Source organism: Lissotriton helveticus, chromosome 6 (genome assembly GCF_964261635.1).
Source record: "Lissotriton helveticus chromosome 6, aLisHel1.1, whole genome shotgun sequence".
In the NCBI taxonomy this organism is placed as follows: domain Eukaryota; kingdom Metazoa; phylum Chordata; class Amphibia; order Caudata; family Salamandridae; genus Lissotriton; species Lissotriton helveticus.
The window spans coordinates 1,896,406,908-1,896,434,737 of NC_136067.1; the positions used below are offsets into that span (position 1 = coordinate 1,896,406,908).

General features: G+C 46.4%; 1 protein-coding gene across 1 annotated transcript in view; it reads right to left on the minus strand.

Moving 5' to 3' along the window:
• ALK (ALK receptor tyrosine kinase) overlaps positions 1–27,830 on the minus strand; it is a 2,452,973-nt gene that overhangs the window by 92,161 nt on the left and 2,332,982 nt on the right. Inside the window, exon 20 of the mRNA XM_078647129.1 lies at positions 10,797–10,910. Within this exon, the coding sequence (XP_078503255.1) occupies positions 10,797–10,910 (114 nt within the window). The remainder of the gene's footprint in view (positions 1–10,796; positions 10,911–27,830) is intronic.

The following is a 27,830-nucleotide window of genomic DNA, read 5'->3' on the forward strand; positions in this document are numbered from 1 at the left end:
AATGTAGTTTTTAGACTCTTGCTTTTCCCGGTTAGATCAGGCCTTCCAGACAGCACAGCTGTCTAGTTGCAAAATGCCTATTGTGGGATTACTGAGAGTTTACCTGAGTTTATAGCCCGCCCCTTGCTTACCATTGGTTGGCTTTATTGCCACTTTCATTTGCTTTCTTCTTATTCGATGGTTTTCTGTGTTGCAACTTGTCCGTTTTGTGTTAGATCACAGCCTCTTTACTGTCTCTTCGATTGGCTGGCTTTTATACCTTCCACTTCTGACTTTCAGTGAACTATTTATTCTATTTTTGCTTAAGTATTTCACGTAATTGTGTTTTCCAGCTGTCTCTGTTGTGTTTTTCTCTCCCCCATGTATGCTCACATTCCTCCCTCTCTTGCCCGTTTGCTTCTCTGCACTTGCTCTCTGTTTTGCTCCCTCTGACCCGTGTGCATCTATCTCCACATTCCATGTTGCTCTCTCGCCTGCGTGCTTCTCTCCCCAACCCATGCTCATGTTACCCTGTCTCGCCCATGTGTTTCTCTGCCCCTGCTCTTCATGTTACTCTCTCTCACCTGTGTGCTCATCGTTTTACCCCTGTGTTGTTCTCCTTTGCATGCTTCTCCCCTGCCCTCTGTGTTTCTTCCTGTCGCCCACCATGATGCTCCCTCCCCAGCTCGCTGACCCACTTCAGCTTGAAAGATGGAAAAAAAAAGTAGAAGTTTGCGCTACTTTTTAAATTTACTGATCCATTTCTTCTTTAGTCATGCTGTACAGCACCACCAACAAACATTGATAAAGGCTATAGGTTCCAAAAGCGATGACCTGTTGGCTTTGCCAATAGTTATTTTTGATCTCTGGTAGCTAAATGTTTACAGGCGTAATATTCATTTTTGCAACAAAGTGATCTCAACTCCATGTGTTGTAACCTGCTATCCTTATTTGATCCTCAGCCATGTTATGCTTCAACTCTTTACACCCATGATGATACCAAGTATCTACTTTTATAAGCATATATTCCTAACTCAGATTCTATTTTAATGTTATTTGTGTATAGTAAATACAGCACATTCCATTTTGGTTTCCTATCTCCCTTCATAGCTCCCTGTCACAATCCTCCATACATGTTATACTGTATTTCTGTGTTTTGTTTGGTTGTAAAACATATCACAGATGCCCCCACAGTAAATACTTAGGTTTCATACTCCGCTCTAGTTGTAGCGGTGTGTATATGTTCCTCTTTCCTAGGCATGTGTGCTATGTCCACCTTAAAGTTTCAGATGTGTTGTCGTAGAGTGCATGCATTGGTAACACACTTGCCTACTTGCTACTTCAGAGTGCAGGTTCACTCCCAAAGGAAACATTTTGGTTTCATAGCTTTGTTCTGCTTGACTAATACAACAGATATCTGGAGTAGGTTAATTCTTACATTAATGTAACCATAATTCCCGCAAAGTGACCTTTGAACCCAACTGTTGTACAATTAATTTGTCCCGACACACTTATCGCTAATGTCTTTGAATCACCTTTACCTCGTCTAACTCCTGTCCTCTTTGTCAATCTTCTTTCTAACTCACACCTTCATGTGTTTCAAAAATGCCCTTCCTCCTCATGTTCTATTTCTGTCCACTCATCAATCTGTCCTTCACCCAGAGCATCACAGCTTTGATCTTGCCCTAGTAGAGTGTGTAACGTCCATTGAGCCACGTATGCAGGAAAGAGTCCTGCAATTCTCACTTATTGCACTCCACCTGCTCTTTGCTCATCAACTCATTCCCTGCAGCAGGTTAGGCTGGATATTTGAGCGAGACATATGCTATATGTCTTCAAAGGACCCCACAGCTGGTATAACCTGAGCTTCAACTTCACAACAGATTGTTGGGTCGAATTCCCTTGTTAGAACATCGTAAATAAGAAGGGGAGAGTTGAGACTGGTTGAGAAGAATAATTAAATGAGTTTTTGATAAAAACAAAGCCCCTAAAAGGTGCCTCCAAATTGTCGATGGTGGTCAAAAAGGGAGGAAGATGACTTTCAACGTTGCCATCTTGATCTGGATGTAAACAGTAGAGGTGTTGCTGATTCGACCAGTAATCCACGTGAGCAGGACAAGATTTACATAGCACCGAACTTGGGCCCAGATGTAGGTAAATCTGATTTACCGACTCTAGAATACCGAATTTTACCGATTCGGTATTCTAGATTCGGTAAATCAGATGTAGGTAAAAATTCGGTAATTTTTACCGAATCTGTATGATTCTGTAATTACCAAATCGGTATTTACCGATTCGGTAATTGCCATTGATTCCTATGGGCCTACAGGCCAGAATCGGTAATGGCCTGTGGCACTGTTTTCAGTGCCACCTACATCTGGATTTACCGATTCGGTAAATTTACCGATTCGGTATTTTACAGAATCGGTAAATTTACCGAATTGGTAAATATACCGATTCTGTATATTTTAAGGCCCCTACATCTCCATTAGCAAATACCGGTCGGTAACGGCCGAAATCGGCCGTTACCGACCGGTATTTGCCGAACTACATCTGGCCCTTGGATTTAAATGAAATGTCAAATCCTTTTACTGGATGCCCACTCTGCTCTCATCATGGAATTTTCTACTTCCCTTGTCAGTGCACTATAAATTGATTCATGTACAGTGTTGCGTGTTAAAACCTAAAAACGCTGGACTTTAACTAGTTTTGGAAGATGCCAGAAGAATTGTTCATTCCCCAATTTTCCAGAGATTCTTGATTTATTTTCTGACTTTAATTTCACATTATGAATTGATTATATTTCCACCTAAATCGTGATTATGATTTTTATGGGGAAACCCTCACATAAGCAATGTTTCTATTCATATTTCTAAGGGTACACACTGCAGGAATATGAATGGTGTCACAGAGATGTTCACAGGGGTTACCAATTTCCGCTTACAAATCTTGTAATCAGGTTGGATTCCTGCATTCAACAGTTACTGTTACCTGTGTTGTTGGTAGCTCGCAAGTGGGAAATTACCGTGTGACCTGCAATAAACACTTTGGTATATTGTTAACCATGGTGAATTAGCATAGTGGAGAATGTAAAGGCTTACACCAGCTTCATGAAGTGTCCACAGAAAGGAAGATTGCTACCTGCTATGAAGACCTAAGTGGAATGAAAACTGAATCACAGCGACGAGAAAGATTAAAGCCAAACGGGCTAACATTTCCACTCAGATCAGTTTCTATGAAGTCCAAAAGGCTTCATGCGAAGAGATTGATTCTGTATCTCACAAAATGATTTCCACCAACAAAGATGTTTCGAAGATAGCAATGGTGGCTACCAAAGAATGCAGTGGTAAAAAGTTATTGAAAGTTATAAAAAGTTATTGATTCTAAAGTTTCATGTGGTCAAATCAAGGGGATTATATGCCAATTTACACCTAAAATATCATAACATTTATAGTTTTACTTACTGAGTAGCCAAACTGGCCAGTAATCACTAACAGAGACCAACACATTCATTATTGCTATAATGCGATTCCTTACAATTCCCAAAAGATGTTCTTGAACTCAGCAGAAAAGCTTACACAGGACTAATGATAATCAGTGACTGTTCAAGTCCTAGTGTAATATAACCTTACAGCCAACTGTAACAGGTTATACCAGCAACTAAAGGCCTACCCCAGTGCTGCAGGTGAGGCTCAATAACATTGGAGTGGAACTTTAATGGCCATTCTAGCACACTATGATAGGCTGTAAGTCCTTTAGAACATTTGCCTTATTAATATGCCCAGTTTACCCCGAAAGCTTTCATTTCCCCTTCAGTCACAGCTCTTGCTGTTCATTGTTCTGCTAGCGGTGGGTTCTCACCCTGGCAGGAAATAACATCAGGACCTATAAAAAAGTAGAGAGGGAATGGAAAGCCTTTGCATCACCTACCTGTCAAATGACTCTTAAAAATTGCTTTGATTTGTTTGGCAAGGCACTACAAATGTAAACAAACTACTATGTAAAGGACTTGAGTCTGAGAAAACTTTCTCCAACCCGGCATCGCAGCTTGAGTTGGAGACAGCTTCAGTGCGCATGTCGGTTTTGACGTCTTGATATGGCTGCCCAAACCCACATGAGCACTGACAACAGTGCTCACCACTCTCACTCATCAATGTTACCCCGATGGTCCGGCCCCCAAAGACTCAGCCCAGGGAGGAAAAATAAAACGATAATCAACGCGTTTTGTTATCGTTCTATTTTTCATGTGTTTAGGCTGCTGGCAGGAGAGGCGACGCTCCTCCACCATAGTGGAGGAGCCGCCACTGGCCGTGTTACAGACTGATATGAACTGGAGAACTTTGAAGGCAGGTTTGAAATGCTCCATGTTGTGGGAAATTCTAACATTGTTCAGACTTTTAATAATGAAAGATCCCACAACACATAAGCGATGACATCTCACCACTTGGTGTAGGGTCAGCTCTATCACATTGAACTTCATGCAGGCTTTCTGAGGAGTAGCCAGGCTGATAAAAGACATGAAGAGCGAATATCAATCAATTGTCGATCGATGCACAAGCCACTGACAGCATAATGATGTCCCCACCATTAAGCATTCTTCTATTCTTAAGAAACTACTTTAATTGGTTTATTCAAGTTTTGGCACTTTACTCTGACAGCACATCAGTAGAAAGCAAGTTTTTAAATAACTTTTTTCTTCTAAAGCTCCCTTCACTTGTTTATGGTGCATGGAAAAGCTGGAGAATAGTCCTGTAAAGATCCAGGGCCTCTCTCAATGGGGTAATTTTCACAGTCAATGGGCTTGTAGATTAGGTGTCATGGATCTGAAAGAACAGGAAGGCAATTTTCCCAAAGAGCAAAAACAAATGTCAGACAAGGGTACTTTAGCCAACTAGAAATGGGATAGTGCACGGAAGAATACAAAAGGATCAACTTCTCTTTTCTCTTTTCTGTTGTGTAAGAGTGTATAAAGCTAGCCTAAATGGCAACAAATAGATATTTGCTAGAAAACATCAGGCTTTTCGATTTAAGCTTTACAGTAAGAGCAGTAGAGTTATCACACTAACACGAATGCTTTATTCATTCTTTAAAAGCACTGGCAGCGTTTTCAGTGAAGGGAATCAAATATAAATCTTAGCATTTGTTCTGCACGACTCAGATGACAGGTGGCGAGACTGTAATCACCGCAGTTCAAGGCTGGAGAGAGCTTTTCAAGTACTCTCACTAAAGAGTTTTGACCTAACACGACTGATTTAACACATGTGATGTGTTCAAGGATCTGTACCTGTGAAAAATTGACTAGCCGAGTGGCATTAAGCATTCTTCTATTCTTAAGAAACGACTTTAATTAGTTTATTCAGGTTTTGGCACTTTACTCTGACAGCACATCAGTAAAAAGTACGTTTTTAAATAACTATTTTTCTATAAAGCTCCCTTCACCTGTTTTTGGTGCATGGAAATTGTTGAGAACTGTACTGTAAAGACCCAGGGCCTCTATCAACGGGATCATTTGCACAATCAATGGGCTTGTATATTAGTTGTTACAGAGGACAACCCCTGCTGAAGGCCTAACTGACTGACTGGTTTACTTATAAAGTGCTCGATTGCCGAGGCGTCTTGGCGCTGAGGTGAATTGGTACTGATGCACAGACTCACTAATCTAAGCGTTTAAGGGAAAAGCCAGGTCTTGACCTGTTTCCAAAAGCTAAACCTATTGGATTGTAATCTAATCGGAGTTGGGAGGGAGTTCCACAGCTTGGCTGCTTGGTGGCAAAAGCTCTTGCCACCCCATCTAACTTTCTTTATCCTAGAGACCAGTAGCAACACTGTATTGGCTGACCTCAGACTCCGTAGAGGCGAGTACTAGGAAAATAGATTTTGGATGTCCATGGCACCTCCTCCATATAGTGTATTGTGCACAAGGCAGGGGGCTTTAAATTTTACTCGCCGAGGAACTGGGAGCCAAAGAAGCTGTCTGATACTAGCAGACGTAGGGTGGTGTTTGGGGAGATCAAGCAGCACACGAGCTGCCGCATTCTGCAAGGACTGCAGTTTAGCAGTCTGGCCTTTGTCTATTCCTAGGTATAATGCGTTCTCATAGTCGATTCTAGACAGGACAAGGGCTCCAATTACCATTTTTCTAAGAGTTAGTGGAATAAACAGCAGGATTTTACGCAGGACTTTCAGAGTGAAGAAGCAGGTAGTGGTTAATTGATTCATTTGTTTTCCAAACTTTAGTTTGTCGTCGAACATAAATCCAAGGTTCCTGGCCTTAGTCACCGGAACTGGACAGTTCCCAGCCTCAGAGGGCCACCATAGTTGGCTCGATAATGAGGAACCCTTCACAAACTCAATAACCTCGGTCTTTTCGGTGTTGAGTTTGAGAACGTTTGAGTTCATCCAGACTATAATAGGATTAAGACAGTTACGAAAGCGGACGGCTGTAATGTCCACCCTCAGCATAACCGATACCACTATCTGGGTTTTGTCAGTGTATGAGACTACGGTCAGGCCGTGCTGTTTAATTAGTCTGGCCAGAGGGGTGACATATATGTTGAAAAGCATAGGTGACAACGCTGACCCCTGTGGAACTCCGCATGGGAGGCACAAGTTTGCCGACTTAAGACCATCTCAGTAAACCAGCTGTTCCCTGGATGCCAAGAAGGAAGATAGTAGGGTTAGAGCCGTCTCTCTCATACCTACTGCCTTCAGCCGCTGCAGTAATACAGCATGGTTAACGGTATCAAATGCTGCTGATAGGTCAAGCAAGATGAGGACGGCTCTTCCCCATCCATCAGTTTTCTGATTTCTTCTGTAGCTATTATCACGGCAGACTTAGTGGAATGTCTTGATCTGAAGCCGTGTTGGGTGGAATCTAGAAGGAGATTACGGTCCGAGCCTGGCTCAGTTGGACGGTAGCTTTTAACTCCCAGAGCTTAGAGGCCTCTAGCAGCAGTCTATCACTGCCAGAGGGTGATGTTATGTTTATAGCATCTAGTGAAGGATAGCTGCAAGTTCCTGGGAACCCCTATATGGGATCTTCATTTTAAATTGAGTTGTGTGGCAGTCATTTTTGAAGTCATCTATTCCTATCCCCTCCCAGATGGCTCACTCCCCCTAAGTTGTGACAGTTGACAACTTCACTATCATGAACAGCACACTATGTAAAATAGACTTGTCAAATCAGTACATGGTAGTTTCACTAAGCTTTGCACGTGGAGGAAAGTAAATATTGTTTAAGCAATGCAAATGAATGCGTGGATCGAAAGGTCATTGTGGTAACTTTCACTGTGTAACATATGGAATTCTTTCAGAAGTCTAAGAGATGCTCTCATGGTGCATGAAGGGATGCATCTCAGTTAACTGAGAGAGTATGTAAACACTAATTGGTTAATAGGGCATTCGTGTTGTTCTCAACTTTATTTTTCAGATGGAGGTTGATCTAGGTACTGTCATGTGGAATTTTAGGTGAAGCTGTGTTGCATTAGTTCAACCAATGCCCATGTACAAAAATTGCAGAAGAAATGTGGAGATGGATAATCTTGAAGCACCTACTACTATCTGACGTCTCGATGGATAGATAATCTTGAAGCACATGCTACTGCGAGAGGTCTTAAAGTCTAGACAACGGCGAAACTTCAGGCCTCATCCTCCTGGACCTGTCAGCCGCTTTTGACACGGTCTGCCACCGCACACTAAGAACACGCCTCCACGAAGCCGGAGTCCAGGAGAAGGCCCTGGACTGGACCACATCCTTCCTCTCCGGCAGAACCCAGAGAGTCCGCCTCCCACCCTTCCGATCCGAAGCCACCGACATCATCTGCGGCATACCCCAGGGCTCATCCCTCAGCCCGACCCTGTTCAACATCTACATGGCTCCCCTCGCACAAGTGGCCCGCCAGCACAACCTGAACATCATCTCCTACGCCAACGACACCCAGCTCATCCTCTCCCTCACCAAGGACCCGCACACCGCCAAAACCAACCTCCACGAGGGAATGAAGACCGTCGCTGAGTGGATGAGGAGCAGCTGCCTAAAACTGAACTCGGACAATACGGAGGTCCTCATCCTCAGCCCCACCCCCTCTGCCTGGGACGACTCCTGGTGGCCGACCACACTGGGAACAACACCGACACCCACGGACCATGCATGCAACCTAGGATTCATCCTCGACTCCTCCCTCTCCCTGTCGCAGCAGGTCAACTTCATCTCCTCCTCCTGCCACAACACCCTCTGCATGCTTCGAAGATCTACAAATGGATCCCGACCGAAACCAGAAGAACAGTGACCCAAGCCCTCATCAGCAGCAGGCTGGACTACGGCAACGCACTCTACGCAGGAATCCCAGCCAAACACCTACGACGGCAGCAACGCATCCAAAAAGCGTCCGCCCGCCTGATCCTCAACACCCCTTGGCGCAGCCACATCACCCCCCACCTAAGAGACCTGCACTGGCTCCCCGTCAACAAGAGGATCACCTTCAAGCTCCTCATCCACGCACACAAAGCACTCCACAACACCGGACCAGCCTACCTTAACAGTAGACTCAACTTCTACACCCCCGCCCGCCAGCTCTGCTCCGCCAGTCTCGCCCTCGCCGCCGCCCCACGCATCCAACAAACGATCTCCGGCAGCAGATCCTTCTCCTTCTTCGCCGCTAAGACCTGGAACACCCTCCCTACCAATCTGCGGCAGACCCAAGACCTCCTCACCTTCAGAAGGCTCCTCAAGACCTGGCTGTTCGAACAGTAGCTGCATCCCCCATCGCCTTGAGACCCTCGCGGGTAAGTAGTGCACTCTACAAATTGACTGATTGATTGATTGATTGATTGATATTCAATGGGTTTGACACGAGGCAGGTCATTTCTAAACCTCGTGATATGCTATTGGTACACTTCTGTTTCAATGCAGCATAGTCATGCATTGCAGTAAAGAAAACAACAGGGAGTAGTGGTGTTATGAACTTCTCTCTGCTCCATTGTCTACTTGGTGAAGCCATCTTGCGTTATCATTAGTAATCTCATGTCACCAGTATTCAAGAGGCAATAAACCTTTTTGCAGTGGGTCATCACTGGGGGATGTACAATGTTTGTGGTCTCTTTCAGCGAAGACCACCTTAAAATAAAATCTGAGGGGCAGATATACAAGACCCTTGCGGCACTTTCATGCCACTGTTTGGTCACTTTTGTGACGCAGCGGCGGCGTGAACAATGCACCACGTTGTTAAACCCTGCGTCACTTTATACCTGTGTCAGGTATAATGTATGCAGGGTGGGTGTTCCGACGCATGAAAGCCTCGTAAAAGTGACACCGTGAAATCTACAAGATTTCACTGCGTCACTTCTACAACGCCACTGTGTTAAATCCTTACGCCTAAGGAGTCACGCAGCACATTAGGAATAGGCATTCCTGAGCATTACTGGAGTCGTGTTGTGCTTCCAACACGACCCCATCAATGAGTTACCGGTACCCCAACAGATGAGTAACGCATCTGTCATTCATGTGCCACGGTCCCCCGCCTTGTAAATGCGACGTATCCATGGTGGCACAAGGGTTTTATTTGCGTGACGCACTTGAACTGATGCATCTCTGCTAATATGCAGCGAAGCGTCAGTTCTTGTAAATCTGCCTCTGAGTTTGCAGTCCCATTCCTTAAAGAAATAAACACAGGAGAAGATGCATGATGGCTTAGATTAAACTAAAAAGATGATGGTTTTGTTAAATGTTTACTGAATGTTTGGAGAAACTTTCCAGCAGAGAAGAGATGACAACGTAAAAAGTGGTAAATGCTTTAAAAATGCCTGGGAGAGACAAATAGGAATAATTGCAAGATTAAAGCTAGAGCCAATGTGTAAAAGAGAAGGGAAAAAGAATGCGTTGACTGAAAGGGTCTGGGACTCTTAATACAGAATGTTTTTAAATCTAAGTTTTTACCATCAATTGTCTGAGCGCACAGGTCGAAATCTGACCTGTGCTTAATTTGGTTTCCGCTGGAGCCCACAGGCACTTATTTCTGGGCATCAGCACTTATTTTTCCCCATCAGACTTTGACCCAGAGCAAGAGACAGAAAAACACAAAAGGGGGAGAAGGATGAAGGGAAAGACGGCAAAACTGCTGGTGACTGGGAGAGAAAGTAGGAACAAAAAAGAATGTGCAGGAGTGGGTTTGAGGGGCAGGGAGTGTCTCCTCATGGAATAAGATGCATGAGAGGAGTCTGAGATGACACAGCCTTGGTATTCGGCACCACGACCTCCTGCAGCACCGCGGCAGCTACTGAGCAAACAGTTTGGGCACCAGCACTTAATATTTGACAAATTAAGCACTGAAGTCTGCACAAATAATGTCCAGTGCCTATAGGTTACATGGAATTCTGAGCTTGCCAGAATGTTGTTACCAAAGAATATCCTTATTTGCTGATTGGCTTAATTAATAATGTTAGCAACTCTGAAAGGTTTCTTTGTATTGATGTGCTGTAGAAGTTTTCTTGCTCAATCTAGCTCACACTCACCTGAGTGACCGGGGTCAGTTCAGAGCCTACAGGCATTTTGAGTCTTTTAATTCATTCTGAATGAACTGTTGTGAACCACCAACGGTCTTCGTCTTAACCATCTTCAGACAAGAGGAAGCCATACTTTAGTAGCTATAGCTAAATAGGAGATCATCTGCCCTCATTCAAGAGCAGTATGAAAATGTAAATCAGTGACATACTCAGCAATTAAGTACCAAACCCAAACTTCTTTTGGATTGGTCTTTAATTCTGCTTTAATAGTGACCAGATCAATGATAAATACACCACCAGCTCTATCACCAACTCACCTATCATAATCCCAGAGAAGGCCAGAATGAGGGCGGCTACAAGGGCAGAGGTCACCACAGACAGGACCAGCGAGAGAGGGAGATGGTTCTCTGGATCACTGGGCCTTGGTTCCACTGTAAGACAACACCAAAACATCTGCATGAACAAGCCCGATCTGCAACAATTTGCACGTTATCTCTGAAACGGAACATTCAGGAACATGGATTTTGTAACATCTCTGCAATAGAATACTTTCCTAGTTCTCATATTTGATATATTTTTGTTTTGTAATGTCATGGTGCACACTCTCACTAAATAGATATAACCTCAAGGCCTCTCTTAGAACACTAAAGGAACCCACTAACATTTACAAAACTAATATTCACACATCCTACCATGGCCATTAAACGTCTTCGTCTGTGGCTACCTGTTACCACATTCATTGAAGCTAGTACTAGGCGTTCTTCTTCTCAAACACCTATACAACAAGAAGTTCCCAAACCTCCTTGATTTCTTGTTTTATATGCTCTATGCTTTTTTACATGTATTACAGTTGTATATTATGTAATTTTATTATTCATACTGTGATCTCGTTTCTATGCCTAGATGAACTAATTATGACTATGAACATATCCTTTGTTTCTTTCCATTCAAGGGATACTTCACGTGATATTATACTGTTATTTTCCCTGTTATATTGAGACTTGCTTATTTCCGAATAAATACATTTCTGAACTTTAAAAAAAAATATTCACACATCCTGTCACACAATGATCACATCACCTGCAACTACAACTCTAAGCTAACCAGATGCATTCCAAAATAACTAAACACCACAAACTAACTCACATCAACAACTTGCCATGCAAATGTTTCAGACAGCAACATCAAAAATTGAAGCAGACACACTGATGGTACCCACACCTCATTAAGGCAATGCAGACCAAAAGCAGCCCAAGGTCAGCCGACCTTGACATGGTCCATGGATTCACACACAGGATTCCATGATCATCACTCAATCCCCAACAAAGAACGTATGCCTTCTACAATCAATCCATATCACAAGGCACCATTTTAACATTTTAACAAGGACACACCGATTCCCATCCTGAAGTGACACAGAGTCCTCTATAAAATTACATAGTTTATTAATAGACAAATATGAGAGACTATGTTGGTAAATAAACACAGACTCACCATCGAGACACCAGTACATCGTACACCCACACACACCAAACAGCAATTATTAATCTACACTTACATCCGCAAATCACATATTCAGGGGACATTGACTAATCAGTCAGTCAAATGTCTTTATTCGGTTTATGTGCAAACCATAAAAGCATTCTACCAAAAACAGATTATATCAACAGATGTGAATCCCTAATATATAAAACACAATCAAAGATCATAAATACATATAAAAACAATAAATGAGAATAGTACAAACAATTTCATTTTAACACAATGCTAAAAATATACATGATAAAATATTAGGTTATTTTCATCAGGGTTCTTACAGCTGCAGTTAAAAAATTAGCAATGTTAAAAATTTCCCAAACATCTGTCAACATTTGCAAATAGAGTAGGGCTGGTCTCACATGCATAAAGCCTTTGTTAATTAAAATTGGAAAAATAAAACGTTTCCTAATGACAGTAAGGTGTACACAGAAAAAAAAGAAGTGTATGATATCTTGTCCCGAAAAGTTATCGCAGGTGCAGGGGCCAAGATCATCTACCTTCTTCCAACCTTTCTGTTCACCAAGAAGGAAATGAAATTGATTGAGTCTAAATCTAGTCAATAAGAAACGGTGATTGTTATTTGTGACATAGCCTAAATATAGTTCCATGGATAGTGTTGTTTTACATAGCTGGTGGGCCCTTACTGTCACCTTTACCAGCTCTCTCTCTTCTCTATCCAAGGTGGCTATGCGCAGGTATGTTTCCTTGGACCATTTTATGTCTCCCTTCTCTAATGTTTCTGGGGAGTGATATAATTCTGGTCGACCCAGCTTAACTGATAGCTTCTGAACGTATTTGAGCCAGGGTATACACAGCCCGCAGTCGAGTGACATGCAATCTTTCAGGATATTATGGTTAAGCACTAAGTCAGGATTTAACCAGGTAGCTATCCATTTCTGTAGGGGTGCCACGGCAATTGCATCTTCAACAAAGCCAATTCCACATTCCTGATGGACAATGTAATTGTCTGTCGTTTTAGGAACAGTTAAAAGGTTCTTTAAAAATCTATCTTCAGCAATCTGTATGGCCTTCGTGTTTTTTTTTGCCCCACAAGTCGGCCCCATACATGGCTAGTGATATACACTTGGCTCTGTATATTTGAATTAGGGCCTTCATTGGCCTGGCTCCTAGCTTCCTGGCGAAACCCAACACAGCCGATGTTGCTCTAGTCAAAACAGTTTTTTTCGCTGTAATTTGGGTTCCCCAGGATCCTTGGTCGTCGAATAATACTCCCAAATATGGGAACGACGAAACCCTGGTTAGTATATGTCCCTCACAATAAAGGGTTTTGACCTTTAGGGATTTCTGTCCAATGGCCATTATATGTGATTTTGAAAAGTTTACACTTAGGTCTAATGACTTCATAAAGGCCGAGAAAGAGTCTAACAATAACTGGAGTCCCACTGCCGTTCTCGCTAAGAGGGCGGCATCATCCGCATATAAAAGTGCGGGAATTAAGCGTTTCCCTGCACAGAGAATATCTTTACAGGAGGCAGTTAGGGTGGTATCTAAGTTGTTAATATATAATGTAAAGAGCAGGGGCGCCAGAATGCACCCCTGCCTGACTCCATTTGAAATGGGTATATCTTCCGTGCAATTACCCTGCTGATCATACCTCACCGCTGCAGATAAGTCCCTGTGCAGGTCTGCTAAAACATAGACGATGTTTTTGTCTACGCCAAGAGTTAGGAGAATAGACCACAACTTTGACCTGTTTACTCGGTCAAAGGCCGAGGACAGGTCCATGAAGGCCAAAAATAATGCTCCCTTCTTTGCCACCGTATATTTACCTATCAATAATTGCAGGTTTAGGGGGCGTGGCCAGCAGCATGGCCGACTAGACGTGCCTTGCCGGAGCTCCGGCCGAGCTGCACATTCATCCGACACTACATATCCCCCGCGATCCCAAAACGACACCAAATGGAAGAAACGACATCCTGGTACCTGGGAGAAGTGCCTCAGTAGCAGTGTGGGGCTGCTTTCACCAAGAACCGGACGATACGACGGCCCCAGCGGATCCCCGGCGGCCATGGTGGCGACCGCGGCGCTTCTAGTGCCCCACCTCTGATCCTGCCTCACAGTACCCAGCCGACAGGGGCTCCGCGACCCGCCTGGCCGCCAAGAGTGACCAGAATATCGCCGCTGGAGGGACGGAGGTGAACCGAGGCGGCCGCGGACGACCGGCTGCCTGCACCAAGATGGCGGCCGGCGGTCTGTGGGGCGGACAGTGAAGACGGAGCCCCCCCTGCTGCCCTCCCTGGGTCGCGGTGGGACCGAGAGACGCCGACGAGGCAGAGCGGAGGTGAGCCTGGGGCAGAAGAACCAGGGGCCGACCCCACAAACCACGGGGAGCAGAGACCGGCTCACGCACGGCGCCCGCCTTTACCAACATGGCGGCCGAGCTGCAAGGACGCCCGGAGTGACGGGCACTGGCGAGGGCAACGTGGCTGAGGGCCGAGACCCGCGAGGAGAGTGAGGGCCCGGGCTCCCACATTGGGACATAGTCTGCTGGGCGGCGTGGGTGAGATCCGGAAACACGAAACCCTGCCTGCAGCACAGGACAACGTCCATCAGAGCACAGTGGGACGCCTGGGGGACCTCAGGGCTGAGGCGGGAGGAGTGCCAGGGAGACCGCTGGCGAGGCACAGCAGACAGGGTCACCCGGTGATTTTATCGCTATTCGCTGCACGCGGCTGGGCCCATCAGCACCGCAGAGGAAGGAGACCTGCACAGGGAGCCCCCCGGCCTACAGACTGAATCAGCATGGGGAAGGGTGACCCGGCGCACAGATCCACGAGGCGGGGCCCCATGGACAACTTTACGGCAACGCGGCCTGGGGCGGAACAGCAGTCTCTGCAGCCCGACACGCGCAATGACACGGCCATGTTGATGGAGGCCATCCAGGCGTCCAGGACTGACATACAGGCATCGCGGACGGCCCTGGAGACAAAAATCGGAGAGGTAGGGTCCGAGGTGACGCTGCTGCGGCAGGACTTCCGAAACCTGACGGAAAGGGTAACGGCAACCGAATCTAGATTGACCGACAATGAGGAATCGCTCACTACACTCAAGAAGGACATGGCGGAACTACAGGCCTCTCACCGTCAACTGATGTGGAAGGTGGACGATGCCGAAAATAGGTCAAGGCGCAACAACCTTCGCTTTGTAGGCTTTAGGGAAGGGATTGAGGGAAGGAACATGTCCGCCTTCCTCCTCGCATGGCTGAAAAATACCTTCCCAACAGCGCAATCCTCCCAGTGCTTCATCATCGAAAGAGCACACAGGGCGCTTCTAGCCAAACCTCCGGAGGGAGCACGACCGAGACCAGTTATAGCGCGCTTCTTGAACTATGCGGACAGAGACCTGATCTTACGGGAAGCCAGGAAAATGGGGGAGATCCGCTTGGAGAATACCACCATAATGATCTTTCCGGATTACAGTCAGGAGGTCTTGAAGCAACGCCGATCGTTTGACTCAGTGAAGGCAAAGCTGAGGTCTTTGAACATTACGTACATGCTCCTTTTCCCCGCCAAACTCAGGGTAATCTATAAAGACAAATCCATCTTTTTTGCTCACCCGGAGGACGTGTGGCAGTGGCTCGAAGAGCGACCTATTCTGAATAGTAGAGAGACAGCAGGTCGAGCTGCACTGGACAAGTCGATACGAGAAAGGCCGCTCTGGGAGGTGCCGAAACCGCAGCGGCGGGGAGCACGGAGGACGCAGAAGAAGGCACCGGCGACACCGTACAGGACACGAGGCAAGGAGGACGAGAGAGGAAGCAGATCGGCGTCCCCGGGCAATGACTCTGTGCCGGGCTCGAGGTTCAGCTGCCTGAGGAATGGAATCCGTTCAGAAGGCGATGACATAGAAGACTCGGAGGACCGCATGTCCGGGGGAGAGGAAGAGGAAACAATGGACGACTCAATACACCCGCTGGTCACAGAAATTCAGCAATTGGAACAAGACTCCTCAGGCCAAGGGTTGAATATGAACACTCAGGACTCACATTCGTGACCATTACTGCATAGGGATCGGGGAAGATAGGCTTGGCGCAACGGAGCACGCAAGTTGACACACCCCCTACCGTTCTTTGAGTTTTCAGTACTGGTTCTTGTTTAACGTGGGGAGGGATGTGTGGGAGGGCGACAGGCCTTCTCCCTTGGATAGCTTCGGCCCAGGTTGGGATGCAACTGGAAGGGGAGGGAGGTGGGGAGGAGGGTTCGGGGGGGAGTTGGTTCTTGTATTACCTCCTGTTGAGGTTTATGAGGGTTGTGGGGGGGAGGGGGGAATCCGTTGAGGAACAGCAGAGACGTGCCATCCCACACTTGGTGACATCCCTACTTCGAGGTCCCCCCCCGGGGAAGACAAGGTGCAACACAATGGCAAGTACATTAGACACCCCACACATGGGTGATACAGGGGTCACGGTGCTAACATGGAATGTAAACGGCCTGGGGTCAAAAATTAAGAGAGGTTTAGTTAGTGCGTACCTCAAACGACTGGCACCTGACATCGTCCTCCTCCAGGAAACACACCTTAGAGGGAATCAGTGCGCATTTATTGCGCGAGGATGATATGCTGTCCTAGCACACGCAGGATACACGACGGACTCCAGGGGAGTCGCGATCCTTATTAAAAAATCGACGCCGTTCACAATTACACGCACTTGGCTAGACCCACAGGGCACATATGCGGGAGTCCAGGGGATGTGGAGGAGACGTAGGTACACAATACTATCAGTATACGCCCCACCCAAGTTACAGTCTCGCACACTGAAGGCAGTCGCTACTATCCTACTGGACACTGCCGACACGACTCAAGCAGTGGGGGGGGGACTTCAACGATGTCATGTGCACCTCACGGGATAGGTCGGGGTCACCCCACACAGTAAGGTCCACAACAGCCCTAGCTCGGCAAATGTCTACCATCGGCCTCACTGATGTATGGAGATGGCTCCATCCAACGCACGAAGCGTATTCATTTTACTCGGGGGCACACAAAGTCTTTTCCAGGTTAGATTATATTTTCGTGTCCAGACAGGAGATCGTGGCGGGAGATCTAGCAGAATACAAGGCACGAGGGATCTCCGATCACTCCCCGCTATATGTACAGCTGGGGCGAGGGAAAGGAGAGAGACAGACGCAATGGGGTATAGCGGCATGGGACATCCAAACACCGGAAATACTTAGGGGTATGCGAGCGGACTTACGGGTCTACATGGCCGAAAACGAGGGATCGGTGGACTCCGGAGTTACCCTCTGGGAGGCGATGAAACCAGTCCTGAGAGACCGCATTCAGAGTAGGCTGGGGGATGCTAGGCGGATTCGACAAGGCCAGATAGCGAGTGAAGAGGTATCCATCTTGAATTTAGAAGCGGAGTATCACCAGCAGAAGGGAGAGGCGCGCCTCAGGAAATTGCTAGACACACAGAGACAATACAGGGAACTAGTCACGGACGAGGCACGCACTCAGGCACTGGCAACATTACACCGGCTATACGATGTAGGTGACAAGTCGGGCAAACTTTTAGCTTGGTTGAGCAGGAGGAAGAGAGCGACACGGTGGGTAGATCAGATCGCGTTAGCAGGGAACAGACGGGTGAACACGGATGGGGCCATAGCGGAAGCCTTCGTGGCCTACTATGAGGACTTCTATAGGGCCAGGGACCTGGGTGACAGTGAGGACGCCCATACGCTACCTGTGTGATATGGAGGTGCCGACTTTGTCCGCAGAGGCCAATGCAGCCCTGGAGGCGGATCTGACGCTAGAGGAAATATCTGAAGCTGTAACAGCGCTGAAACCGGGGAAGACTCCAGGCGGATTTGTTGCAGCGACACATGAAGACCTTATTCACAGACTCGTACCGGGCGGGGAGTCTCCCGCCAGATTTAGCCTTGGCCACTATTGTCCCAATATACAAAGAGGGAAAACCCAGAGACGACTGTTCCTCCTACCGCCCAATTTCCCTCCTAAATACGGAGACGAAAATTCTGGCCACTGTCCTGGCTAGGCGGCTAAGGCAGGTCATTACGGAGTTAGTACATATGGACCAATCCGGCTTCCTTCCGGATAGGGCGACCACATTAAATCTCCGTCGTACCCATAATTGGCTACAGGAGGTCCGCGAGAGAAGTGAACCCCACTGGTTTCTCTCCCTGGATGCGGAGAAGGCATTCGACGCAGTCCACTGGCCTTTCCTGATGGAGACCCTCCGACGATTTGGGTTTGGGCCCAAGTACTTGCAATGGGTTCGGCTCCTGTACTCCGACCCGAGAGCGCGAGTGCGGGTCAATGGAAGGTTGTCCCACGAATTTCCAATTGGAAGGGGTACGCGCCAGGGCTGCCCACTGTCCCCCCTCCTGTTTACCCTTACGATTGAAATCTTAGCGGTACGGATTAGGCAGAATCAGGATATCAGAGGCTTCATGTGGGGTGTCTCGGACGCAACACAGGAAAAGATATCTTTGTATGCCGATGACATACTATTGTTCGTGACAGATCCGGACAGGACAATCCCAGCACTGTTCGTAGAGCTAGGCGAGTTCGGGGCGAGGGCGGGACACACGATCAATTGGCACAAATCGGTCCTTTACGACCCACAAGGCAATGAGCGGAGGGAGTGCTTACCAGAGCTGCTTATCCACACTAAGGACGGCTTCCAATATCTAGGCACATTTATAACACTAGACAAGGAACGCTCCTTCACTACGAACATAGCCCGAATAATGGTAGAAGCAACGACAGAGATGGACAGGTGGAGACAGCTCCCACTCACCCTGTTGGGTCGCGCCGCACTATATAAAATGGTCCTATTGCCTAAGCTTCTCTATGCACTCCAGAACGAGTATTATCCCCTGCCGACTGCGACATTGAATAAAATCCATGCGGACCTGCGCACCTTCCTGTGGCTGGGGAAACAGCCAAGAGTAGCTCTTTCCACACTGCAGCGACACCAATATAGTGGGGGAATTTCGCTTCCCAACCTAGAGGCATACTACTGGGCGGAAACCTCGCCCCGATTAACGAGTGGCTACATACGGCAGCCGATCACCCCACCTATGCACTAGAGAGATCTAAATGGTCATGCAAGTCTATAATACACTACCTCTATGGAGAGACGGTGGGTCAGCAGTTCCTTCCCGCCACCAGGATTACGTTAACGGCATGGCATAGAGCGACAAAAAGAATGGGTTGGGACAAGAGGACCACCCGACAGACACCACTGTGGTGCTGCAAGTGGCTAGGAGAGCTTAATAAACTGAAAGGCTTTAGAAGATGGGATGACATAGGCATCTCCACTGTGGGAGACGTGATAGCAAGGGGGGAATTAAAAACCTTTCAGGCGCTCAGGGTTGAATTTGGCCTACACACCACCCAGTACTACAAATACTTTCAACTGAAGCACGCATGGAGAGCACAAAACACTACACTTACAGATATCCCAGAATATGCACCACTGGAGGGTAGATTGCTACAGGAACAGATACAGGGAGGGGCAATATCCCTAACGTACAAAACTCTGACCAACAATATGCTAGGTGACCTACAAGCCCTACGAGACAAGTGGGAGGCAGACGTGGGAGACATGGAGGATCTGGACTGGGAACTCGCCCTCATGCACCCCCGTGAGGTGGCGATTAAGTCACGACTCTGTTTCATACAATTCAAGATACTCCACAGATCCTACTTTGACAGGGTAAGACTCTTTAAAATGGGTAAGATAACAGACACAGCGTGCCTTAGATGTCGTCGGCAAACTGGCGATTTTTTCCATACAATCTGGGGATGTGAAATAATTCAAGAATACTGGGAGGGTGTGTTCCTGGAACTGGAGAACGTACTGGGGGTGGACTTACCACGGGTCCCTAGATTGGCACTGCTGGGTATGGTCACAGAAGTGGACCTAACCCGCCCCTTGATCATCTTTCTAGTATTGGCCTTAGTAGTGGCGAAAAGGGATATCGCACGACGCTGGGGGGGACCCGAAAAACCGGATATGGAGGAATGGAGGAGAGGATTAGATATGTACATGGCGGCGGAGAGAGTGACTTATAGAGCAAGGGGCTGCCCCAAAAAATTCAGGAGAGTCTGGGCTAAGTGGAGACAATACCATGGACTAGAATGAGACTTTGCGGACTAGTAAAATGAGGTCGAGGAGACCCTGGACGGGATAGTATGCACGTTGCGGACTCATAATATATATCAAATCTTTATTTCGGCCACTGGCCATCAAAGATGTACAATAAAACATACACTAATCACTGTAAAATCATCATACACAATCAGTCAATACATACTTATTCAATGAAAAACCTTAAAATTGAGTACTAATAAAATTACATCTATAAAACTATGGACCTTTACATTAGGAGGGAGCTTGGGTCTTCAGAATACGGGTGCGAGTGTGCCACACATTGATGAGAAATTTTGTTATTGCAAACACAGTTAGGGTTGAAATGTCCGTTTTTAAAATTCTGTACATTGGGAGATACTCCCTACAACCCAGATTTCTGATCGAAGGTAGGAGCCAATACTTCCTCGCAGTCTTATATACTGGGCAAAACATGACCAAGTGTAAATCGGTTTCATCCGCACCTGCACAGGCCGGGCACTGTTTTGTCGAAGGGGGTGCTGACCAGGAGCTGGTAAAAGATCGTAGGGGCAGTGTACCATATCTCCATTGGAGGAACAGCTTCCTGGCCAGCACGGGGGAAATATCATCAAGGACCCTCTCCAGCCTGTATGAGTCTTTACTTTGCACAAATGCCGAGGTAAGTGACCCTTCACCCTGGCTATCCAAGGCCATGACTAATTTTTGTTCATGGTAAGCAGCGGCAAGAGCTCTCTTAGAGATGTTTAGTGACGCATCGGCGGGATTAGACCAAAGGTCAGGGAACCCTAGGGTCATACAGGATTTGTGGATATATTTTATCCAGGGGATCGATAGTGCTTTCGGGTGGGATAAAAGCTCCATCAATTCTACCCTGTAGGTAAGAAGTTCTTCACTGCTCCATAGCCTTCGCCAAAAGGCTATGGGTCTCAACCCTAATTCGTCCACTATAGGTCGTAGACCCAGATCCAGCCTCAGGGGGAGGAGGGGGGTGCTAGGCGGAAGTGCGACTATCTGCCTGATAAAATTGTTCTCGGTTGTTGCCAAGCTGCGGCAGGGTATGTGTCCCCACAATTCCGCACCATACATAGTAGCACCCCTCGCCTGTGCCTTATAAATCTGGATGAGTGGCCCCAACGGACGGTATGTGGAGCCGTTCATCATCCTGGTAATACCCCCTGTGGTCTGTACCAATTTGAGGTTAGCCCTATTCTGGTGTGGTCCCCAAGTCATAGATTCATTGAGAGTTACACCAAGATATTCAAAGGTGGAAACTCTCTCAAGCCGTGAGGCTCCCAATAACGGATTCGGCCGCAGTTTTTGCCTAGGGTTCAGCACCATAAACTTAGTTTTGGTTGCGTTGATTTCTAAACCCCTGTCGGTACAGAAGGACACGAATGAGTCTAGGACCCTCTGTATCCCCATAGGAGTTTTGGACAGCAGCAGGGTGTCATCCGCAAACATAATTGCAGGCAGCCTGCTGCCGTTCACTTTGGGGGCGTCAGTGTATTCAATGGCATTTAAATGGGCGATTACCCCGTTGACAAAGAGGCAAAACAGGGTTGGTGCCAGCACACAACCCTGCCTAACCCCTCGGTCAACGGGGAATCTGTCCGTTAATGCCCCGGACCTCCCACACCTTGCGGACTCATAAGTGATATACGAGTACTTTAACGCCCGTTCTTGTGTACGAGATTGATGGGTGAGCCAAACCGGAGGAGGGAGGGGACCAGGAGGGGGGAGGAGGGAGAGGGGGGTTGGTGGGCTGCTGTTTAGGGAATTCTGTTGGTTTCTTATTTTTTATTTTTTCTCTCTATTGCTAGTTTAAAAGCAAAGTCTTCTACTGAGGGGTATGACATACAGTAATTAAAAGAAAAGTTGCGTGACTGACGGCCAGGGCGGAATGTTGACGCCCTACCGTTTGCTCATTTATTACATTTGTGATACTCCTGATGCAACAATAACAAGAAATAAAAAAAATAAAAATAAAAAAAATAATTGCAGGTTTAGGCATTGATCTATTGTGCCCATCCCTTTTCTGAAGCCGTACTGGGCCACAGAAAGCATTCCCGTTTCCTCAAGCCACCCGGTCAGTTGGCTTAGAACCACCCTGCCAAGTACTTTTACAGAGGAGTCAATTAGAGATATCGGACGATAACAGCTCGGGTCACCTCTATTCCCTTTCTTATATATAGGTATAATGACAGATCTTGCCCATGTAGGAGGCAGGCCCAAATGACAAGCATTGACAAAGGCATTATATAATATCTTTGTCCAGGTCTTTACATCTGCTTTAAAAAGGTCTGCCGGGACTCCATCAGGTCCCAGAGTCTTATTACTCGTCATTTGCATTATGGCTTGCGTTACCTCTAGCTCTGTGAATGACAATGAATATTTTTCCATATTTAAGACTGGACCTGCCAGCATCCCTTCCCCATCATAGACATGTTTAAAATAGCTGTACCAGTCTTGTTCCTGGATACCACAATCAAGCTCACTGTTGCTTTTGTCCTGGAAGAAAGGCTTATTAACCACAGTCCAAAATTTGGCACTATTTTTAATTACATCGATGGATAAAAGCTCATTCCAGGCCTCCTCCCTTATTTAATTTTTTCGCTTTTTTTGTGCCTAAGGGCAGCTACTTCCACTTTATCAGGAGGATTGGATTTCAACGCTACCATCAGCTTCTGATGGGCTATTGAACAATTATGGTCAAACCATTTCTCCCCATTCCTAGGTTGCCCCTTGACTACTTTTTTGAGATCACTATCGATCTGGGTGCAAATTCTACTGTAGGCCACAAGGACCTCATCACCGACAATACCATCTGTTAGACAGGGAGACATATCTTGCCCAACCTTTGCCAGCAAGTTGTCCTTAAAGTCCTTATTCACCACCCGGCACCATTTCAAGAGTCGAGCTTGATCGGTGGGTCTTATATCAAGGATTCCAGCTGTCAGGTTAGTTGTGACTTTTTTCTTTAGGTCATCTGTCAAGGTAAGCCTTACAGGGTTATGATCGTCATATGAAGACCAAAAAATGTTATACTGGCTAACCCGGTTTGCCACATTTAGGCTGACAAAGATATAATCAATAGTTGACCCAGAGCTTTTTCCTTTAAAGGTTGGAATGTCCCCTGTAAATTGGTTAGGGTAGATCAAATCGTTTCCTGCCACCAAATCTTCTAAGTACGATCCCTGCGGGGGGTGCTCAAAATGAATATTATCTTGGTTAGCTGGACCTAGACTGTACCAGACAAAACAATTACCATTGCAACAGTGAACATTAAAATCTCCAAGCACTATAACCGAATAACAATTTGTACTGTTGACATTATACATTTCTAGGAAATCATATAGACTGACAAGATGTTCATTAAAAATGGTCTTATCAAAGGAGTTATAAAAGTTAACAATAAGCCAGTTACCAGTGGTTTTAGTTAAAATTTCCACGGCGAGGCAGTAGGGTGTACCTGTCTCCACTTTAGTATAGGCCCCTCAAGTTTTAATGAGATAAGGGTTAGAAGTCCACCCTTCGCCCTCCTCATAGGGGAAGCAACTGCTGACGACCAGAAGGCCGCATGCCCGTCCAAGAGAAAGGTGTTTTTTGTGTCCCAAGTTTCTTGGAGCCCAATAATATCACAATCAGTAAGACAATCCCTCCACTTTGCGTCATTTGCTTTACTGTTTAACCCGGCAATATTCCAGCTAAGGAACCTGGTTCCTAGACGAGGGACCTTAGCTACCACCATACCATCAATGCAGCCACCTTGTACATCCCCCAAAATGTTCGTGATGTTGAGATTGCCACCCCCACATGTATTCACTGAGTTTCCAGCTATTCCACACTCCTCCCCCACAACCGGAGGATAAGCTTCTACATCAGGTAAAGAGTGGGTCCGGCCAAGTTCGAGTCAATCATTGGAGTCTAGATCACTCAGGGGTTAATAACGATTGAATGTGGCAACCCCACGGCCAGTAGACCCATCAGTGCTGTTACCTCTGCCCCTAAATGAATCATTAAGGGGCTGCTGAGTTAAATGTCTGTAAAAATATCCCAGTGGTCGAAGTGTGATACCCTGGTCGTTATGGGGTAGAGAGGTAGCTCTTAACAATGCAGTATTGGCAAGATGTGGATTTCTAAAATTAATAATGACACAATCGCCACTAATATTCTTATGAGATCTTCCTATCCATGTGACTCTTCTGGTGGTTAAGATCTGGTGTGATAGTGCCACTGGAAACCCACACTCTCTATTAAGCCATGACACAGTTTTGTTCTTCAGGGATTCGTGGGATTCTAGCTTGTTTGGGTGGCCAGTCTCTATTACAGGTGGAACATTAGTCAGGACTGCCACAAGCGGGGCACATTCTGGAGGTAAATCTGGTTGTCAGCTAACCAGGCATCTATTCTTCACTTCTGCTCACCCTATCTTACTCCCTAGGCATGTTACTGGCGATGGAATTTTACGCACAGTTTCCAAGGCTACAGAGACTGCTGGTTCTACTGTACAAGATCCCCCATTAGGAAGCTTTAAGGTCTCATTATTAACCCTAGGACCCTTTTCAGCAGCTTTATCACTTTCAGTTGTGTCAATGCGGGGTCCCAGAAGGCTGCCTAATCTCACAACTTCTACAGACATCAGGTCAAGTTTGGCCATTAGAGGTTTAACTAGCTTAGCAATTTTTTGCATCTATAATGCCAATCAGAAGATCTAATTGCTCTGTGTCTATTTTAACTGTGGCATTATTAACTACTGACTCGGTAGCACTTCCAGCACTAGTGAGTGGTGAGTCTGCTCTTTTGTTGTTTCGCCCCCCCCCCCCCGTTTGACTTGTGTGTTCTTACGAGATCTCAGTACTCTCTGTGTCCTCGGGCCGGGGAGCGCTGAGCTGGGGAATCATAAGGAACACCCGATTTGTCTTGATTATGCATTGGTTCTATAAATGGAAGAGCTGGATCTTCCATGTTTACTAAATCGGGTTGATCAGCATCACAACTATCACCCTGTGAGGATGCAAACAATACAATGGGCGATGTAGGCGGTGAGAGAGAGGAGGTCCCCCGGCCTAACGATTTACGTCGTTCGCTGTTGATTTTGTTCACAACTTTCACCAGATAGTTGTCTAGCGTCGCTGATACAGGGGGTGTTTTAACTGCTTTGGCTTTCGACATTATTAGTGCTTACAATTAAATCTAAAGAGTACAATTTTGGGAACTAAACCGTCACAAAGACCACAGTACAATAATGAAAGGTTTATTTCAACTCCTTATCCTACGACCCTATGATTCAAACAATTCAAACAAGCATACGCTAAATGATTAAAAGTCTCACTTTATCTGGGGTGCCGAAGCTCAGCTACAATGTCCAAGAACCAAGGTCCGAGGCCCAGCCCAGCCTCGACCAGCCTCGGGCGGCCACAGACGGCCCGCCCTTTGTCCGGGCTTTGTCCGGCTCGTCGCGCGCGCGTCCCACGCAGCGTGACCAGGGTGTTGTTTTAAAGTACCCGTGGGCGGGTGGGCGTGCCTCTGCACAGGTGCAGTCACGCACGGACTCCTGGTCACTGGAGTCCCGTGCGGCATGCTGATTTTGCCCCCAATACGGTTGTTGGTTTCCTAGCCCCTTGATGCGCAGCCCCTTCGGGGGCGAGAGCAGCTCTGGGGCCGGTAAGCTGGAAAGAACGATGCAGGACCCGCGGCAGCGGGTCCGGCGAGGAGTTTTCAATTGCCATGGGCGGGTGGGGGTGCCTCCGCACAGGTGCAGTCACGCACGGACTCCTGGTCTCTGGAGTCCTGTGCGGCGTGCCGAAAAGACTCACACACAATGTAACCCAGAAAAGAACTCAGCAGGAAACCACAAATAGCTCTAATCAATGACCAATCGTCTAATGCCTAAAACAAAAATTACCTCATATCATACAGATCCCCTCATTCACTCAGTTTTAGATAATCAAGTCTGTGTGAGCTGTATTATATTTTAACCCAACACACTCTATACACACAATTGATTAATCTGCAGGTGACAGTGGAAACCGTGTGCACATTTCTAAATCCCCCTCACACTGAGACCCCATTGAATGTGGCAAACACCGCATCCTTTGAAACCCAATCCAGGAAGATCAGCATTAACGCCAAACTGAGGTGCACTACCCCTGCCACTCCCATACAACCCTGCCCAGTCAGGGTTTGGAAAATGAATGTATGTACCAATTTTCAGGACATACTACAATGCTCTGCTGTTCATACATGCCTTCGGATTACGTACAGAATATCACAGCTAAATCAATACCCTGCAACAAACTGCATCTTGATGAGGTCTTTTAACATTGCTATCATGCCTTTAAATGCATACATCAAAGCTTTAACTAGTGTTTATATTTGTATGCCAACTTAAGTTTTCTATTGTGCAAAGCAGACCTTTGAGGAGAAATCAGAGAAAGCTTTATTGGATAATAAAATAAAAGATAACAAAATAAAATAAAAGATTACACATTTACAACACCCAGAAAGTGTAAGGTTCTCAGATAAGCCAGATAGCTTGATTCGGGTTTTAATGGTTTTTAATATTAACAAGTCTGTACTGTGAAAATTGGCAGATGAATGTTGAATATGCTCTTCTCGAAAAATTGTCATTCAATGTATTTGCTAAGGAATTGCCGTGAAGACTAAAGAGCAAGCAGGATCATGGATAAAAGAGAAAGACTTTGGGCTACACTGGCCCATGAGGGGCTAGGCTCCAAGATGCTCCACCAGCCTGCCAGCTCAATTTACATATCTGTGCCATTCTGGATAGCATTTTTCACCACACTTTCTTCTTTAGACTAGGTGGGAGCATGCTTAGCCAGCTCACAATTCTTTGGCAGAAAGCCTGACAAGATCGCATTACATGTTTGTTTTGCACAGACATGCTTCTTAACCAGAGTCTAGTTGAGCCAAACAAAAGGTCACAGTCCTTGATGTGCTAGGAGTTCTGCCAGCCAGTCGTGGTCATTGTTCTTCCATTTTTCCATTCCAGGACCACAAAGCTTAACATGGACGTCACTAGCAGATAAAGAGAATTTAGTTGATAATGCTGTAGAGAGAAAGTCAAAAAGAACAGCTGATGGACAGAGTGCAGAACTATGTCATACATTCACCCCAGCACAGATATCTGGGCCTAAATCCATCGTTTTTTTGCTCACCGTGCCATTCCAGTTTGGATCCAGACATATGCAAATCAGTCTTTACCCTGCGCCCAATGGGAACAGTCCAGCCCGAACTGCCAAGCAGGTCCTCCCTGGACTGGAAACAAGCATCCTAGGACGGGTTTCGGGCTTTTAGCCCTCATCAGCCAGGATAGCTTGACTTCAGTGGCATGGAGAGCACAGGACTCACGTCTGAGCATACCCGTCCCACAGAGAGAAAGTTGGCTTCAAAAGCACAGCCTCCTGAGCCTCTGCCATTGGAAGCAAAGCAGCCCCCCTCCTCCCAATAATGCTGGGGAAACCGGGAATGAGCAAAAATGGGGATTCGGTCCATTTTAGGAGATGTCACATTACACCTATTCTTAAATAACAGCGTTGCCAGTATTATAGGTCTTGGAGACCGCCAACAGTCCATGTATCCGATTATTATTATCATTACTGTCAACAATAATAATATTATGAATAATAATCATCATTATCATAATAATATGATTTTAGCATCTTCTCATATCACAGTG